Source organism: Wyeomyia smithii, chromosome 1 (genome assembly GCF_029784165.1).
Source record: "Wyeomyia smithii strain HCP4-BCI-WySm-NY-G18 chromosome 1, ASM2978416v1, whole genome shotgun sequence".
Taxonomy (NCBI): Eukaryota; Metazoa; Arthropoda; class Insecta; order Diptera; family Culicidae; genus Wyeomyia; species Wyeomyia smithii.
In genome coordinates this window covers 136,949,397-136,966,689 of record NC_073694.1, presented here as the reverse complement: position 1 = coordinate 136,966,689, position 17,293 = coordinate 136,949,397, and the positions used below count along the sequence as shown (strand labels likewise).

Below are 17,293 nucleotides of genomic sequence, written 5' to 3'. Positions count from 1 at the left end.
AAAAAGACAATGGCAATAATGACCAAAACAAAACAAAGTGACAGGTACCTCTAGTATTACGCACACCATTGCAACTGCTCGGAAAGTTTTTTTTTCAGCTGCAAAGTGTAGTCCGGGACTGTATAGTCACATACATAAGACATACGTAACACTCAGGAAGAAATCTTCCAAAAACGTTGGTACAAAATGAACTACTCGAAAGTACCAACCTCTGTAAATAAAACCTCTGTTTGAGTAGTTTATGGAGGTTGTGTACCTGCGCAGCCCTGCATTTGTCTCGTTCCCACTCGAAAAATGCAGCATTGATTTTGTAAACAACTTTTTGACAGTTTCTGTCTAAGTATGTGGTATAGTCCTGCCGTAAAAACGAATTCGACATATATCTGGCTTGGTTGGAAGCCATTTTTACGATTACTTGGGTACAGTAAACCTTTGAATCTATATCGGTTTTCGCAACCGTGTAAGAACACCTTCTTTATTTTTTCTGACATGTTGTTTTTTATCTTTTTGACAGTTTGCCTGCCTCGTGACGTTTGTTCAACACAAAGATACCAGATTTGCAGATTTATCAGTTAAACTCAGCTTCTGGAATCCGTGTGCAGATTTGTATTGAATTGCATATATTTTAATTTTTTTTTGTGCAGATTTGTGCTCGAATCTTCCCAAATTTGCGTAGACTTTTTCATGTGCATCTTTCTGCTGACTTTTACTTGAGTGAGCTTACCTTCTTTAGAACTTCGAGCAATATATTTCTTAATTCAAGCAGACTTCTCTTAGTTATTGATCTGTTGAAATTATTTCTCCAAAACATCTGGCATCTCTGGTGCAACATTTAATATCGGGCCGCCAAGAGTGGGTTGAACCGTATATCCGTCACGGTCTTTGGCACAGTTACAGTTCACGAATCACAATCGTCAAACGCGAATCGAAGATTAGTTATCCGTGTGTGTGTTCGAAGGCAATTAACATTGGTTCCTTAGCTATTGGAGAAAGAGTGTGTCATCAAATTGTGAGGTCGAAAGTTTAGAATTTTTCTCTGTTTAGTGTCACTTGAGTGTTTCTGTGTTCTTTGCTTGTGCGTGTATTTCTCTGCCGCAACAAGAACTATTCGTGAATAATCCTTTTATTTTACTAACTATAATTAAAGAAAAGTTGAAGTGAAAAAGTTTTATGTGTGCAGCGATGAAAGTGTGGTAATAGCGACTGTTCAGAAATTAGTATCTACAAGAATTTAGTAATCTACAGCAAGATTACTAAGCAAAGCAATAACACTCCATGAATCATCAGGATTACGCCATCCGTTAGCGTTATTCTATCAAAAGCGGAGTATTTCCAGTGATTCTCATAAAAAATTGTTGATTTAAGATTCGTGTATGATGGCTACCTATTGAGTTGAGAGTGAAAAGAAAGTGAAAATTTGCTGTTCAGTATCCGGAGGAGGTAGCTTACAAGGCGGAATGAGTGGTAATACTGGGCCATCGGCTAGTGCCAGTGCTGTTTCAACACCTATAAACGCCGGAACACGACCAGATTCGGCTCCAGTCTTTGGTTCATCAAACGTTGTACAGGCCTCCACCCCACCGCCTACTTCTACTGGGGGGAAATTTCTAGGTAAGCCGGTTTAAAATTTTGCTAGTTGCCAATCTAAACTTGTCTGTCTGTTTGTGCAAATCACTATTGCTTTGATTTTTAAATTTAATGCATGATTAATATCTATTGCACCGTAGAGTGCGTTATCAGTCTGCAAGTTCTGCATTGTGTTTTATAACATCCGCAAAGTTCCGTGAAGTTGGCGTGTGATAGATAACCGGATATTGACTTCTTTTCTCCACCTTTGCCTTCCTTCACCGTGTCAATTTCACGCAGGGCCGTGTCAAATGTTGTATCTTCTCTGTACAGGTGACTTATTTTTGCTACTTTACCCGAATAAACCCAACTGTTGTGTAATATCTTGCTGCCACAGGTATCTTGCTGCATACTGTCATTGTTGCTTGGATTGCTGTCTCGCTAGCTGGTATTACAGAAAAAAAGTTATATTTTCGATGATTGCCAATTAGAAGTGTGGTAAATCAGTCTATTCCGCATTATTTTTAAGCAGAACCAAATTATCTGAAAAAGGTAATTATCAGGACTGAATTCAGTAGAGTTGATAAGTAGTTTCGAACGGCTTTGCAGTTTGCGGCTTACAACAGTCGACTAGTTAGACTAAGACTAAGTCTAAGAAAAAGATATGTATTCAAAATAAAAATAAATCAAAACTTTTGTAATCTAAATCTAAATCTAAATCGGAGAGAATTTCGTTAAACTTTAAAAACGACTTTTGTTTGCGTTTGCATTAAAGCACAGATTAAAGGGTACGTTAAAGTAAATTAACTATAGTTGCTCTAAAAGTTGCTCGTATCGATTTTGATGAAAAAGCAATAATACTATTTTAGGCAGTCGTAACAATTTTACGAAATGGCATTTTTTGAAAAGTTGTTTGAAATGCAAAAAAAAAACATACTATTGAGAACCGATTGATCTTTCACAATACAGTGAATGAGGTATGATTTTTCGCGCTAAAATGGATTTTTCCAGTATAAAAGGCTAATGCGGGATTTCTAATGTTTGGTTTCATATCCAATCCAATTTTTTTCTCTTGGATTTCAGAGCTGCGTTCCAGTTGAGCTGCGTTTGTGCTGAAAGATGAAAAACATCAGGGAGAATAGTACCTATAATATTTCAGGGAATATCAGGGAAAATCGGAATTTTATCTTGAATTTTTCTTTCGCTACCCTGGATAAAGTTTGCACCAAAAGCGCTTGAGTAATGTGTAGTACGAATGTAAAGGTAATTTTTATAAGTAACAACTGATTTCTTCCTGCGGGAAGCGTTGAGGGTGACGACCGCTGGCTTTGAGTGTTTGGAACTCGAAGAAAAGGTTTCTGTTTAGATTGGTTAGTTTTCCATATTCACTATTAACTTTCCTATACCTGTCTGAACGAGCGATTGCGAATAAGGACAGAATGCCTCTTAGACAATCTGGACTTTTCAAAGTGAATACTAATGCCACTTTCGAAGAGTTTTGAAGCAGCTTTCTCGTTTTTCTTAAAATTGATCTAAGGCGTCGTACACACATTACGTAACGCTAAAAGTCTAGATTTCTCCCCTATGTAACAATAAATAGCGCAGACTCAAACCCCCTCCCCTTCATGCGTTACGTAATTTGTGTGTGACGCCTAAGAACCTTGTCAGGAGGTGTTGATAGTATTCCTAATTTTATTAGCAGATTTATGAAACTGGCCGCGCAAACCAGCTAGCTGGCATCCCGCCATGTTTCGAGGACTAACATCTCAGTGTGTGTGTAAACGAGATAGCATATCACCGCCACTTTTCATACGCATAACATAGCATCTGTCAATGGGGCCCGCAAATCGCGGATCCACTGCGATGCTAGCTGCGATGAAACAATGCCAATAAAATAGAGATGCCAGCTAGCTGGCGCAAACTGTATGATCACAATAAAATTCGTCATGGACGACGATCTATACATATTTATTACTTTACTAAATTCTTCCGGTTTCTCTTCTAGCTGGTTACTTTGATAATATCGTCGAATAGTCGTAATTTTGTATCGCGGGTCGTGCGTTGTTTGCCTTCAGAAAAATTTCTTTTTATTCTCGTTATAATGCTGGAATTGCATCTAAGGCACTTTTGTAATTATGTAATAATGAGTAATATATAGAAACACCGTTTTTATTACTTGAAAAGTTGGCGTTTGGGTAACTTTCGCGAATCGGTAAATCTTGTAAGACCTTTATGCAAATAGAAACTCTGAACCAAACCAATACTCTTCTGTTGAATTAACTAGAGCAAATGTCCCGTAACTCTTAAAGTCATTGCTACGCTTGAACATATTTTTTTTCTCATCAGGCCCAATCGAAACACGGAATACTTCTATTCTCATGGTGGCCATAAATAGAATTCGTCAATTCGAGAGCAATAACTTGAGAATGAGTTTATAACACGTCAAACCTTTGACTGCATTAAAGGTTGGTACAATTGGACAACCACAAATATTTTTGATTGGTAACGTCATCTCTTTATCAACTTAGACATTTCAGCCCATACAGTCAGAGAAGTCATACCAATTCAGTATGATATCCATATAAAAAAATCAATACATATTATACATGCAAAAGTTCAAGCTTTAATCATCCAATGTGTCCTTCCAAAACGCACACTGGTTGCTCTGATCTCGCACAAAAATGTGTGAAATACATAACGCATAAGTGAATACACGGACAGAGATCGGAATCAGAATATGTATCATACACACAAAATCGTGATGTTTCGGTATACTTCGCTTTCGGGTTAACGATCATTTTTGGGGCGCTCAAAAAACCGCTGCTTACTTTCTATCGTCGTGAAAGAAACACTGGTTGAAACTCTTGAAGTATGGTGATTTGGAAATTCGCTAGAGCATCAAATGCGTTATGCCCAGCACACATTTGTTGTACTGGTTTCAAACTCAATCAGTAAATGCGCTAATTTCGCTCATAAATGATCTGGTTACGCACATTCCAACATTTGCGTTTATGATTTGTAACGAAACTTTGTTATACACTAAGGTCGCTTTTTACACGTTTTTTTACGCGGATTTCGGAATTCACGTGGTTTTTTTACGCGGATTCCGGAATTTACGCGTTTTTTTTACACGGACTCCAGAATTTACGCGGTATTTTTTTACGCTGGTTCCGGAATTTACGCGGCTCGTATACCCCGCGTAAAAAGTGACTTTAGTGTACTTACTTTACTTTGTTGGCCGACGGACCGTTTACCGGTATAGGGCCGAACAAATTGGAGATGTCTAGCTTCTTCTGTCTTGGGCAGCTGTTCTCCAGTCACCTCGTCTTCTTCAACCACGCACGTCCACCGAGTGCGAGACCTACCACGAAGTCGATGTCCTCTTACTGGCACTCTACTGAAGATAGTTCCGGCGGTCCTCTCGTCAGGCATTCTGGTCACATGTCCAGCACACTGAAGCCTGCTACACTGTGTTGCCTTCACTATATTGGCATGAAATCTCTTTCCACCACGAGCAACGAAGTTAAAAATACGGAACGGAACAATCGGCAAAGAGGCTACGAACACGGAAACATAAGACGGTAACCGATTGGAAATTGGTTATTTGGAACGTCCGATCCTTCAACCAGTGAGTTGATAACGTGGCAGAATAATACGTCTGAGCGCTGAATCAACGGATCGCAGAACACCAGGAGGAACGAGTGGGAGACATAAATGGGCTGTGGAGTAGTATTCACGGTGCCATTGAATTAGAAGACAACTTTTCTGGAAACCAACTTCTATAGAACAGACAACAGATAGAAGCAGGAATTACCCTGTGCCGGTGATGTGTAAAGACAAGTAAAAGGAGCACTTTTGGGCGCTATTGAACGGTGAGGAGCAAGATGAGCAAAACAAGAATAGAATAACGACTATGAACGACTAACAAGCTGTGTACCCAGGTTACGTGCAGTGTTGTTAGTCTTGCTCATAAACAGCATGCATCGTTGCTACCGATACCACACACTGGAGTATTCTCTATTCAAGCTATTTCTCGTTCTTTTCGCTTTCTCCCTTACTCGCTCTCGCTCCCGATAATATATGCATACACTCGCGTCTACTCTCATACTCGCGTGTACTCCCCTACTCGCGAGCACGACCAACCGGAGACAAATTTCGACTACTTTGTCTACTACGTAAATAAAACGAGTGAGAGTTATATCCCTTGTACTTCACAAGCGTAAATCATCTCTCACTCGTTTTGTTTACGTTTAGACATACGACACATCTGTTCAACTGAAGAACCAGAAACGAGACAAAATCTCTTTATTTTAAGTATCGACATCTTTTGCCTGGTCATTGAAGCAAAAAAAAAAGTTTTTTGGTGCATGTTCAAACTATTGGAGCGAACTGTTCGAACTATGCGCTGTAAAATCAATGTAGGATGGAACAGCAAAAAATGAATGCGAAAGCTTGGGCACCGATTTACTGCAGAGTTTTGTTCGAAGTTGCATATCTGTTCTGTGCATACGACCTTATCATAAAGTAGTCGAGAATTGTTCTAAGATACATAGCATCTGTGTAAAAGACTTGAGAAGCGTAGCATATGTTTCGTTCTCAAACAAAAACGAGCAGAACGGTTGCGTATAACTTCGCACGTTTGCTCTTCGTTCTGCACCGGGCAATGTTGAACAGTAAGTTGGAGAGCGCATCTCCCTGCTCAGGTCATCTAACGTTACAAACGCGACTCCAGCCTCATAGAAAGCCGAAATTCTGTTATATTTGCAATAATTCGAAAAAAAAATCAAGATGTTTGAGTTCAGTTACCTTTATTATCTTTATTAGGAAAGCACTCAGTTCTCTAAATAGCGATATACACTTCGGTTTTCACTTTAACACCAGCTTTAACACCATTTTTTCAAATCGTTGGACACCACCAAGCTAGACGTCATGAAACCCGCTGTTTGATTTGGAGCCCTATATCACTTTCCTCGGAATATCTATAATTTTTTTTTTAGTAATTGAACGGTTTGTGCGGCTGCAGGACACAGTATTGATGCTGGATAGCTTTTCGTCGCGAACAGGTTTATCATTTTTTCTTCATTTAAAAAAAAGAGAAATCTCTTCGAAGGAATCACTCGTAGTTTCTTGATCCGCTCCGTAGTGAAGTGGTATTTCGTTCTAGCTCTGGAAGATGCGTGAAGTCTTCAATGATGATTTTGCGTATCGATTTTATTGAATTTATGGCTTCCTCGGTAAGTTTCCTGGTAAGATTCGCTACTTACGACCATCCTGGATAGACTTTTTGATCCAAGCAGCAAACTCGTAAACCTTTTTTTTAGATACATTTTTGCAAATTTGCAATGAAATAATTCCGATGTTCTGAAGCAACACTTTAAAATAAACGTAACCAAATACACTGCTAACATAAATAAGTCATTAGTGACCCAAATTATACTAATATTGAAGTTTCAATATTTTTGTATTTTGTCTTGATATTTGTTATTTGATATTTGTGAAATATTGTATGTTTAAAACATTGGTTTTGATCAGTGATGAGCTCCTCAAACGTTAGTATTTAGGAGTCACCATTTATGATTATAACTTAAATTTTTTTGAAAAAGCACATGCTTTATATAACGTGCGTGTAAAATGGGAATTATATCGAAAGTTTGGCGGAGGTGAAAAGCATATCACCCAATGCCGTGTTTGCCAACGTTATGGCCATGGTTCAAAGTTTTGTAACATGGACCAAAAATGCCTCATTTGTGGAGACTCTTCTCACAAAAAGGACACATGTCCTGTGAAAGAGAGTAAAAATTTTCGCTGTGCGAATTGTAACGGCAACTATATGTCGAATTTTTATCAATGTCCAGCCCGTTTAGCAATTGCTAAGGCAAGGCAAGGTAAACAAAATTCAAAACAAACTTCAAAACAAAATTCTCCAAGCGTACCAGTGACGCATAGTTTACCTACTCCTTTGCATACCCGTTTAACTTATGCACAGGTTACAGGTAGTTCGAACATTATACCGCCTAGTGTTGGTAGTTCGAAAATGACCGTTAATATGGGTAAGCAAAACACGCTAGAAAATAATTGTACACCTATTACTCCAGCTAATATTGCTGCCGAAAATATTTTTTCTAATGTCAACTGCCTGGGGCCTATTACGGCAGGTAAACTTTCTTTTTTGCAACAGGCAATGTTCGATCTTATGAACGCCATGTTGCAGGCAAAATCAATGTTTGAAGCCATTCAAATAGGCACAAATTTTACTATTAAAATTGTTTCTAATTTAAAATTTAGCCATGGGCGCAACTACGGGGGGGGGCTAAGGGGGGCTACAGCCCCCCCTAGCAAGTTTTAAGCCCCCCCTAGAATTTCCCAGAGAATAATTGTAGTCAATATAAATACATCCCATACTTCCTATCAGAGCATCAAAATCAACACAAATTGAGAAGTCATCATTCATTGGCTGAGAACTAGTACTGTGCCCAGGATCGATTCTCAAACCTAGCTCTCTTACTTACCTCACTAATAAGACGAGTGCCGTGGTGGCTCGTGCTGTATCAAGGAGTTGTTGCCATGCTGCTCGGTTTTGGGCTGTGTTTCGCCAGTTCCTCAGACGTCTCATCACCCGCAAGCCTCTTTCGATCTGGTCGAGCCATCGCGCACGCTGCGCCTCCTAGTCCACAGGGTCGCTGAAGAGAAGTGATTTCACAGGATCATCGTCCGGCATCCTTACGACGCGACCGGGCCACCGCAACCTATTGACTTTCGCCAGCTGTGCAACGGGGTTCTCTCCAAGCAGCGCGTGCAGCTCATGGTTCATGCACTGTTGCCATTATCCGTCGTCTGTCTGTACTCCACAATAGATAGTCCGCAGCACCTTCTGTTCGAAAACTCCAAGAGCGTTGAGGCCAGAAGCGTTGATGTATCGATTCCGTAGAGAACTACCGGTCGTATCAGCTACATCGTCAACTTTTTTCTTCTTCGCACTAGACTCGATCGAAGTGGTCATGCCAATACCCCCACCACAATTGGTGTGTACGTTTGCATGTCTGAGAAAAAAGAGCCGTCGATGAGAACATGGTCAATTTGGTTTGTTGTACGTTGGTCAGGTGATCTCCAGGTGGTTTCGTGGATGTCTTTTTGGTGAAAGCAGGTTCTTCGGACTGCCAGTCTGCGGGAAGCTGCGAAGTTGACGCATCCCTGGCCGTTGTCGTTCGTGACGGTGTGCAGACTGTACGGGCTAATCACCGGCTTATATATGTTTTCCTTACCGACCTGAGCGTTCATGTCCCCAATGACGATCTTGATGTCTCTCCGTGAGCAGCTATCGTAGAGTTTCCCCAGCTGTACGTAGAACGTTCCTTTCTCTAAATCGGGACGTCCTTCGAGAGGGCAGTAGGCATGGAGGATGGTGTAGTTGTAGAACCGGCCTTTTATTCTCAACAAACACAACGTTTCGCTGAACGCCTGCCACTTGATCGCACGACTCTGCATCCTGCCCAGCACTATAAAACCGGCACCCAGCTCATTGTTTGTGCCGCCCTGCGGCCACAAATTCGCCGTACCTTCTCTCCTTTTCGGTAAAGCACCTGGAGAGCAACGATGCCGAACTGGTGAAGCTGATCCAGCAGGATCCGGTCGGCATCCGAGGCGTTAAGCGATCTACTGTTACATGTACCGTGCTTCTAATCGTCGGCCTTATTTCGTCACTAGATCATTGCGGGTAATTCCGGTTCGTTTTCAGTTCTTGATTGTTCGTAGTATGTTTATTTTAGCATGCTGCTTTACTAGGGCTGCGATACCTAGTCTCGCGACGAGGCCGCCGTATTGGGTGTAGAGGCGAGACACCGCATTTCATAGTTCACCGTCCACTTCGGATCAGTCACTGTTCGAGCCGCCCCCATCCTGAAAAAAAACAGACGCTCAGACAAGCTGCTCTCCAAGGAGAACAACTACCGCTTCCCTGTCAGCATAAGTTCCCACCGGTTCCCAATCTTCTCATGGTTGCTCGTATTCCAGTCGGTTCCACGTGGAGTTAAGAATATGGCATTATGCCTTGGACCACACTGGGATCTATTTTATGCCGACTAGCACGGGTGTACTGCTGGTACGCACTGCCCAGCCGTTTACCAAACCTAGTTCGCCTTAATATCGAATCAGTGTCAGCTGAAAGAGATGGTCAAGATATTCAGTACATCTTCGGAGATTTATTCCCGATTGAAGTGATTTTGTCTTCTGTTACGACACTACTTTATGCGTTTTTAAATAGGCGCATTGTAACTCTTTTTTTTCTATTTTTTTTAAATGAATGAAATGTATGAAAACCAGGGTTGATATTTGTTGACACTCTTGAGTGAAGGTGAAAAAAAGCATCCATAAACGTTATTTTTTTACAATCCTTTCAGAGTTCTCCCTTCCCGCTTTTTGCATGGAAGTGAACTGTAAAAACACCTCATTATATTTCAGGCGATGAAAGCAAGACAACAAAATCAGTTTATCAGTTAACGAAGATTGTCAAGGCATCGGTCAGTGTCAGTGAAAAAGTGTTTCGGTGGATTCATTTTGGTTGAGTGGACTGTGTGTTTTTTTTTTTCGCTTTGAAGTGAAGATCATTTAGTTGGATTTGTCGTCAAATTTTATTCCGTAACCGTGAACGATGCGCGCGATCTATTTCATCTGAGTATAACAGCACGTTACTAGGACGAAAATCTAGTGTATCTGAAAGAGTGCTGCGATCATTGGAAGTGAAAATTGAAAATGATTGGCTGTAATTTTCGAAGAATTTTGCTGAGGAAAATGACTTTTATCAGCACTGATGAAAACTAGCCACCCCTAGAAATTTTCCTTAGTTGCGCCCATGAATTTAGCGATGATTTTAAATAAAACAATTAAAATATTAAATTGGAATGCTCGCTTATTGAAGGCCAATGAGAATGAGCTTTTTAACTTTTTGACAGTAAATAATGTGCATATTGCAATTATTACTGAAACATTTTTGAAACCTAACATAAAATTAAAATATGATTCCAATTACGTGGTTCAAAGATATGATAGGATTCAGGGTTCCGGCGGTGGAGTTGCAATTGTTATTCATCGCCGAATCAAACATCGTGCTCTTCCCCATCTTGAGACGAAAGTAGGGTGGTCGGTATTACCGACTTTTTGAAAACCGGTAAAAAACCGGTATTTTTATAGTTTTTTTCGGATTAATACAAATCAGAGTTGACTCGTGGTCTTTAAACCTACTTTTTCAACTACAAAATTCTTAAAATCATAGTTTGGGAAAGCAATGATGATTGTCCGCGAAAAAAACGCATGTCATTCTCTCTATACTAGGTATTCAAAATTAAACTGAACAATGATTAAAGATATAGGGTGTCGAACGTTTCCGGTAGTGGTTGTCTTCGGCCGGTTTGCTGCCGCAGTCTTATGCAAAAACCTACCGAAGTAAGCCACTGCCGAAGAATAAAATTTGGATTCGAAATTTATTTTTTGCTTAGCGTTTCCGGTTGTATTTATGTATGGACGTGTCGCTGCATGATTATGTTTTTGCATTTATGAGTGCCTATGCTTCATTACGATCCAGATTTTTTTGTAAGATTAGGACCTCTGCGACCATTGTTTTGATCTCTTGTGGTATACGATCCAGATACAAAACTGGATAACAATGTTTGAAGAACTCCAATGAATGAATCTAGTGATATGATTGCGAAGAACATAATTTCGAAACTAATGTAATAACAAAAAACATGCAGATTTTTACTTAATTTTTTTTTATATCGCAAAACTTAGTTTCAAATTAGTGAATAACATTAAAATTCGTAGAAAAACAATATTTGAAACTGTTGAGAAGAGCATATGAATGAAGTAAAAAAAAACGAAATCACGATCAGACCAGAATTTACTTTTTACGAATTCGAATGATCGAAGGTAAATACTTCTTTATTCTGTTCGATGCTCTTTAAACAGTTCGTTCAAATTATTTATTATTATAATTATTTTATTAACTTTAGCTCCTGATGGAGAAACGAAAAATGTGGCATATGAACAAGTTTGTAACTGAAATAGAAATAAATGTTTGAAATGAGAGGTTGGTAAAACATATATAACATATATATATATATATATATATATATATATATATATATATATATATATATATATATATATATATATATATATATATATATATATATATATATATATATATATATATATATATATATATATATATATATATATATATATATATATATATATATATATATATATATATATATATATATATATATATATATATATATATATATATATATATATATATATATATATATATATATATATATATATATATATATATATAATAAAAGCCCGCTGCGGTACGGGCGACGAAGGTTGACTATTCAAATTTCACTTTTTCCAGGAGCAGTAATTTTTAGGATGAAATTCTATTGGTTGATTATTTCATCCTGTAAACACTTTGTATCAACAAAAATGAATTCCTAATCCAAATTTATATTTATTTATTATTTTTTTAAGTTTTACTTTCAAATAGCACGAATGAATAATGAATTTTCGCTGACATGATTGTGATTACTGCCTTAAACTATGATTTTCATAATTTGTAGTAAAACTGGCAGGTTCAAAACCCACGCGTTGCCACTGTGAGTATAAGAGTGTAAAAAGATTAGCTGTTCTACTTAGAAAAAATGTTTTGCTTTATTGATATGAAGTTTCTTTTGACATATTATCGATACAAACAAACACATCGTCTGAATCCTAGCAGAACAAACAAAAAGATAACAAAAATTGATAAATAGTAAAGGGTAAATTATTATTTAATGTTGCTTTTGTATAAATGTATTAATTATACATATACATCGTCATGTGATTTGTAAAGCCTGTCTAGTGAGCATTCATAAGCCTAACAATGATTTGTGAACGTTTTTTTTTGACAAGTTTTTTTTTTCAATTTAAAGAAAAATACCGAAAATACCGGTTTTTTCGCCTTTCTCTAATACCGGTATTTTGGTATTGAGAAAAATATCGGTTTTACCGGTTTTTGTTTTACCGGTAAACCACCCTAGACGAAAGTTATTGAAACTTTGGGAATTGAAGCTCAAACTGAACTTGGGATTTTATTTATTGCCGCAGCATATTTACCATTTCAATGCACACGCGAGCACAAAAATTATTTTAAAGGTGATTTACAAAAACTCACCAGAAATCGTTCGAAATTTTTTATAATCGGTGATTTTAACGCTAAACATCGTTCATGGAATAATTCTCAAAGTAATTCCAATGGCAAAATTTCATTCAATGATTGTTCTTCAGGATACTATTCTATTTTGTCTCCGAATAGTCCTATATGCTTTTCTTCTGTAAGAAACCCTTCAACAATTGATTTGGTGCTTACAGATCAAAGTCATGTATGTAGTGGTTTGATCACACATGCTGACTTTGATTCTGAACATCTTCCAATAACTTTTTCTTTATCACATGAATCAGTTTTAAACCCTATGAGCTCTGTTTTTAATTATAACAAGGCTAATTGGGAAAGATACAAAACTCATATTGAGAGAAATTTCAATAATGAGCTTGATTTGCAAAACGAAGTGAATATTGATTCCGCTTTGGAAGCATTTAAATGTGCAATTGTTGATGCCAGGAATTATTCTGTTCCAAAGGCTCAAATGAAATTTGATTCACCAATAATTGACGAAAATCTTCAACTTCTAATTCGTTTGAAAAATGTCAGCAGACGTCAATATCAACGTTCTCGTGACCCTGTTTTTTAAACTATTTATAAAGATTTACAGAAAGAGATCAAACATAGATTTACTCTTCTGAAAAATCAAAATTTTGAGACTAAAGTTGAAAAATTGAATCCATATTCAAAACCTTTTTGGAAGCTGTCGAAGATTCTTAAGAAACCTTCAAAGCCTATTCCAGTTTTAAAAGATGGTGAACGTTTTCTTGTATCCAATGAACAAAAGGCTCAAAGACTTGCTCAGCAGTTTGAGAGTGTTCATAACTCAAATTTGAATTTCGTGAGTCCAATTGAAAATGAAGTCACACGTCAATTTGATTTAATTTCTTCCCAGATTTTTTTACCTGCAGAAATAATTGAAACTAACTTGAATGAGATTAAATCAAATATTAAAAATTTCAAAAATATGAAAGCACCTTGTGACGATGGAATCTTTAATATACTAATCAAACATCTCCCTAAGAGCACAATGGAATTTTTAGTGAAAATTTTCAATTGCTGCTTCAAAATTGCATATTTTCCCAAATTATGGAAAAATGCAAAAATTACCCAGATAAGAACCCAGCTGAAGTTTCAAGTTATCGACCAATCAGTTTGCTTTCTTCAATAAGCAAACTGTTTGAGAGAATTATTCTTAACAGAATGATGTCACACATTAACGAAAATTCAATTTTTGCAGATGAACAGTTTGGATTTCGCCAAGGGCATTCCACTACTCATCAATTGCTCAGAGTTACTAATATGATACGAGCTAACAAATCTGAAGGTTATTCCACTGGAGCTGCTCTTTTAGACATAGAAAAAGCATTCGACAGTGTTTGGCATAAAGGTTTGATTGCGAAATTGCAAACTTTTAATTTTCCATTTTTTCTAATCAAAATTTAAAAAAAATATCTTACTGATCGAACTCTGCAGGTTGTCTATCAGAATTCAAAATCTGATAGATTTCCTGTCAGAGCAGGTGTACCTCAAGGTTCAGTCTTGGGTCCAGTCCTGTACAACATATTCACTTCAGATCTTCCTGATTTGCCTCCAGGATGCACAAAGTCATTGTTCTGCGATGACACAAGCATTTCCGTAAAAAGAAAAAGTCTTCGTGTCATATGCAGTCGATTGCGGAAAAGTTTAGGTATTTTTTCTTCCTACTTGCAAAAGTGGAAAATCTCTCCCAATGCTTCTATAACTCAAATGATAATTTTTCCGCATAAGCCTAGGGCTTCTTTCCTCAAGCCAAACAGTAATCACGTTGTCAAGATGAATGGGATTATTTTAAGTTGGTCCGACAAGGTTAAGTACTTGGGACTAATTTATGATAAAAAACTTATTTTCAAAGAGCACATTGAGAGTATACAAGCCAAGAGCATCAAATATACGAGATGTTTATATCCTCTCATTCACAGGAATTCTAAACTTTGTTTAAAGAACAAACTTTTGATTCACAAACAAATTTTTAGACCAGCAATGCTTTATGCTGTACCGATCTGGTCAAGTTGCTGTTCAACAAGGAAGAAAACGCTCCAAAGGATTCAGAATAAAATTCTGAAAATGATTTTGAAGCGTCCTCCTTGGTTTGGTACACTCGAATTACATAGACTTACTGGTGTTGAACCATTAGAAGCTATGTCAAATAAAATTATTAACAATTTTCGATGTCCCTTAAGCTGGAAGTACAAAGTCAGCAGAACAAAGAGTTAATAGCATGAAAATTTGGTGCTCATTCGATGATGTTTGGTGATTTTCGGTTATTTTACACTTAAAGAATTGTTAAACATACATACAGGTGTTCTATTGCAATGTGCTGAGTGCGGAAAGTTAAAGTTCCACAAAAAAGTGAATTTAATTGTGAAAATTGAATATCATTGCGTTGCTTTTTAGATTCACCGAAGTGTTTATTTTTTCTCGTTTTTTTTTCTATCGCTGTCTTGGCGACGGTTTGAAAGTGTGGAGTGTGTGGTGTTATTGCATACAATTAGAATAGTGTTTTTCGGGCAGCTGCTCCACATAGTTTTATAGTGACTGAATGCTCATTAGGAATTTATCCGTAATACATCGCAAATCGAAGTAGATTTCGTTCAATCGATAAATATTTCAACCTACGCGTCGATACCTTCCATGAGGTCGTATTATCTACAGATAGATCAACAACGCGCAATAGTTTTAGGTATAAAGAGGATCACCCTACGAGGAGATATACGGTAATTTTAAGTGGTCTCGGTTTAGTCAAAGGTCCTGTACCCTCGCGTACGTTTTATTGTTCCGGTGTTACATTATCGAACTAAATAAGTTCGAATCACATTATGAATATCGTGGCGGATGTAATAAACTTGTAGGTGCGGCACTTGTTCTGAAGAACCCGACATTCGAATATAGCGCATCGTTTACCAAAACGAACTCTGCTGTATGCCTTTCCCTTTCTCCAACATCCCAGTGATTTCTCGTGGAAGTGCAGAGGTGCTCTCGGCTTCCAATTAAGCGAGTATCACGTCAACATATTCCTATACAAACTCCTTCTTTGACCTGCATTCGGATGCGGCCGGCGCTGGTATTGCCTAATATAAAGATTTAGGTCACCTGTTTTTACACATTGAGGATGCATGTTGGTCCCAAACATCATCTGTTGGTTCTTTGTGTAATTACAGCTGATCTGGCAATAACCGAGTAGCAACCGCGGGCGGTCAATCATGCTCATGCTCATGCTCATGAAAATTTGGTGCTCATTCGATGCTCATTTAATGCCATAATCCCGAATTTAATGCTCCATCATTTCTTTGAAAAATGCTCTTGTTTGCTAGCTTAAGAAAATAGCTAGCAGACAATATTCGAAAATAGCATTTTTAGTCACAAAACAGTTCTGTAACGGTCAAAAACATTTAATGCACATTAAATGCTCTTGAAAAAACCTGATTTCATGATAATTTTATTGATTTTGTATAAATTTTTCAATAATATGATAATAATATGATAATACATAAATAGATTCAGTTTTTTTCAAACATTTTCCTCTGAATACAATCAGAATCCTTTTGATACGATTAGATACCAATTAAATGCTCCCATATGCGAGCAGTTTCAATAACTTAGGTGTATTTTTCATTGAATATATTTTTTTAAAAAATATTGTTCTGCTAGCTTAAGAAAAAGTTAGCAGAACAATAGCCAGAAACAGCATTTTCAAGCAATAAACTGTTTTAGAATGGTCATAATAATTTAATGCTCATTAAATGCCCTCGAAAAAAACTGATTTTCATGATAATTTCATTGATTTTGTATAAATTTTTCAATAATATTATAATATGATAATACATGAATAGCTTCAATTTTTTCAAACATTTTCCTCTGAAAACAATCAGAATCCTTTTGATACGATTAGATACCAATTAAATGCTCCCATATGCGAGCAGTTTCAATAACTTAGGTGCATTTTTCATTAGATATATTTTTTTTTAAAATATTGTTCTGCTAGCTTAAGAAAAAAGTTAGCAGAACATTGGCCAGAAACAGCATTTTTGAACAATAAACTGTTGTAGAATGGTCATAATAATTTAATGCCCATTAAATGCTCTTGAAAAAACCTGATTTTCATGATAATTTCATTGAATTCGCAAAAATTTTTCAATAATATTATAATAATATGATAATACATGAATAGCTTCAACTATTTCAAACATTTTCCTCTGAAAACAATCAGAATCCTTTTTGATACGATTAAATATTAATTAAATGCTTTGATATGCGAGCAGTTTCAATAACTGAGGTGCATTTTTCATTGAATTTACTTTTTTTTTCAAAATTATTGTTCTGCTAGCTTAAGAAAAAATTTAGCAGAACATTGGCCAGAAACAGCATTTTCAAGCAATGAACTGTTGGAGAATGGTCAAAATAATTTAATGCTCATTAAATGCTTTTAAAAAAACCTGATTTTCATAATAACTTTATTGATTTTGTATAAATTTTTCAATAATATTA

The 17,293-nt window shown here is 36.9% G+C and overlaps 1 protein-coding gene across 5 annotated transcripts in view; it reads left to right on the top strand.

The window, feature by feature from the left end:
* Window positions 1-797: 797 nt before the first annotated feature.
* The window catches only part of LOC129728434 (oxysterol-binding protein-related protein 8), a 73,541-nt gene continuing 57,045 nt past the window's right edge, over window positions 798-17,293 (top strand). For 4 of the 5 annotated variants that reach the window (XM_055686891.1, XM_055686885.1, XM_055686880.1 and 1 more), the window contains exon 1: window positions 798-1,611. In XM_055686891.1, coding sequence (XP_055542866.1) covers window positions 1,458-1,611 — 154 coding nt within the window. In that variant the 5' untranslated portion in view covers window positions 798-1,457. The remainder of the gene's footprint in view (window positions 1,612-17,293) is intronic. The other variant, XM_055686898.1, reaches the window with a different exon arrangement.